This window comes from Austrofundulus limnaeus, unplaced genomic scaffold (genome assembly GCF_001266775.1).
Source record: "Austrofundulus limnaeus strain Quisiro unplaced genomic scaffold, Austrofundulus_limnaeus-1.0 Scaffold898, whole genome shotgun sequence".
NCBI lineage: Eukaryota > Metazoa > Chordata > Actinopteri > Cyprinodontiformes > Rivulidae > Austrofundulus > Austrofundulus limnaeus.
Window position 1 is genome coordinate 66,953 of NW_013953300.1, and position 1,288 is coordinate 68,240.

The 1,288-nt window shown below is 61.6% G+C and overlaps 1 protein-coding gene across 1 annotated transcript in view; it reads left to right on the forward strand.

Annotated features, from left to right (window-relative positions):
* The window catches only part of pik3r4 (phosphoinositide-3-kinase, regulatory subunit 4), a gene marked incomplete in the record, with an annotated part of 18,136 nt that overhangs the window by 11,261 nt on the left and 5,587 nt on the right, over nt 1–1,288 (forward strand). Inside the window, 3 exon segments of the mRNA XM_014029403.1 lie at nt 477–622; nt 693–896; nt 973–1,174. Of these exon segments, the coding sequence (XP_013884857.1) occupies nt 477–622; nt 693–896; nt 973–1,174 (552 nt within the window).

A 1,288-nucleotide genomic window follows, 5' to 3' on the forward strand; every position in this document is an offset into this window, starting at 1 on the left:
TCCTGTCCTCTGTCCTCTGTCCTCCTGTCCCCCTCTCCTCTGTCTCCTGTCCTCTGTCCTCCTGTCCTCTGTCCTCCTGTCCCCCTCTCCTCTGTCTCCTGTCCTCTGTCCTCCTGTCCTCTGTCCTCCTGTCCCCCTCTCCTCTGTCCTCTGTCCTCTGTCCTCCTGTCCTCTGTCCTCCTGTCCCCCTCTCCTCTGTCTCCTGTCCTTCTGTTTCCTGTCCTCTGTCCACCTGTCCTCCTGTCCCCCTCTCCTCTGTCTCCTGTCCTCCTGTCTCCTGTCCTCCTGTCTCCTGTCCTCTGTCCTCCTGTCCCCCTCTCCTCTGTCTCCTGTCCTCTGTCTCCTGTCCTCTGTCCTCTGTCCTCCTGTCCTCTGTCCTCCTGTCCTCCTGTCCTCTGTCCTCTGTCCTCCTGTCCCCCTCTCCTCTGTCTCCTGTCCCCCTCTCCTCTGTCCTCTGTCCTCTGTCCTCCCTGCAGCTCCGTTCCTGTGCCACCCCAACCTGTGGATCCGGTACGGGGCGGTGGGCTTCATCACGGTGGTGGCTCAGAACCTGAACGTGGCTGACATCTACTGCAAGCTGCTGCCCCACCTGAACCTGTTCATCACACAGCCCATCATCCAGGTGAGTCGTCCCCTTCATGGTCCTCATGTCTCCTGCCCCCGCCCGTCCTCAGCCCCTGTCCCCCCCTCAGATCGATAAGGAGCTGGTCCTGCTGAGCGTGCTGAAGGAGCCGGTGAGTCGCTCCATCTTCGACTACGCTCTGCGCTCCAGAGACATCAGCAGCCTCTTCAGACACCTGCTGCTGCGGCAGAAGAAGAGGGCCGGCTCCATCCCAGAGTGCCCCGCCCCCGACGACCCGGCCGTCGCTCAGCTCCTGAAGAAGCTGCTGTCTCAGGTCAGTGCTGGGCTCGGGGTCCTGCTGCTGGTCCGTGGACCCCCAGCTTCATGTCTCCTGTCTGCTGTGGTGTCAGGGCATGACGGAGGCCGAGGAGGACAAGCTGCTGGCCCTCAGAGACTTCATGCTCAAGTCCAACAAGGCCAAGGCCAACATGGGGGACCAGGGTCACCTGGGGGAGGGGGCACAGACCGGGGTCATCGACCTGGCCACGCTCGGCATCACGGGTCGACAGGTGGACCTGGTCAAACCCAAACCTGAGGCTGACGACAAGAGAGGTGGGCAGCAGGGGTCTCACACACACACACACACACACACACACACACACACACACACACACACACACACACACACACACACACACACACACACAGACACACAGACACACAGAC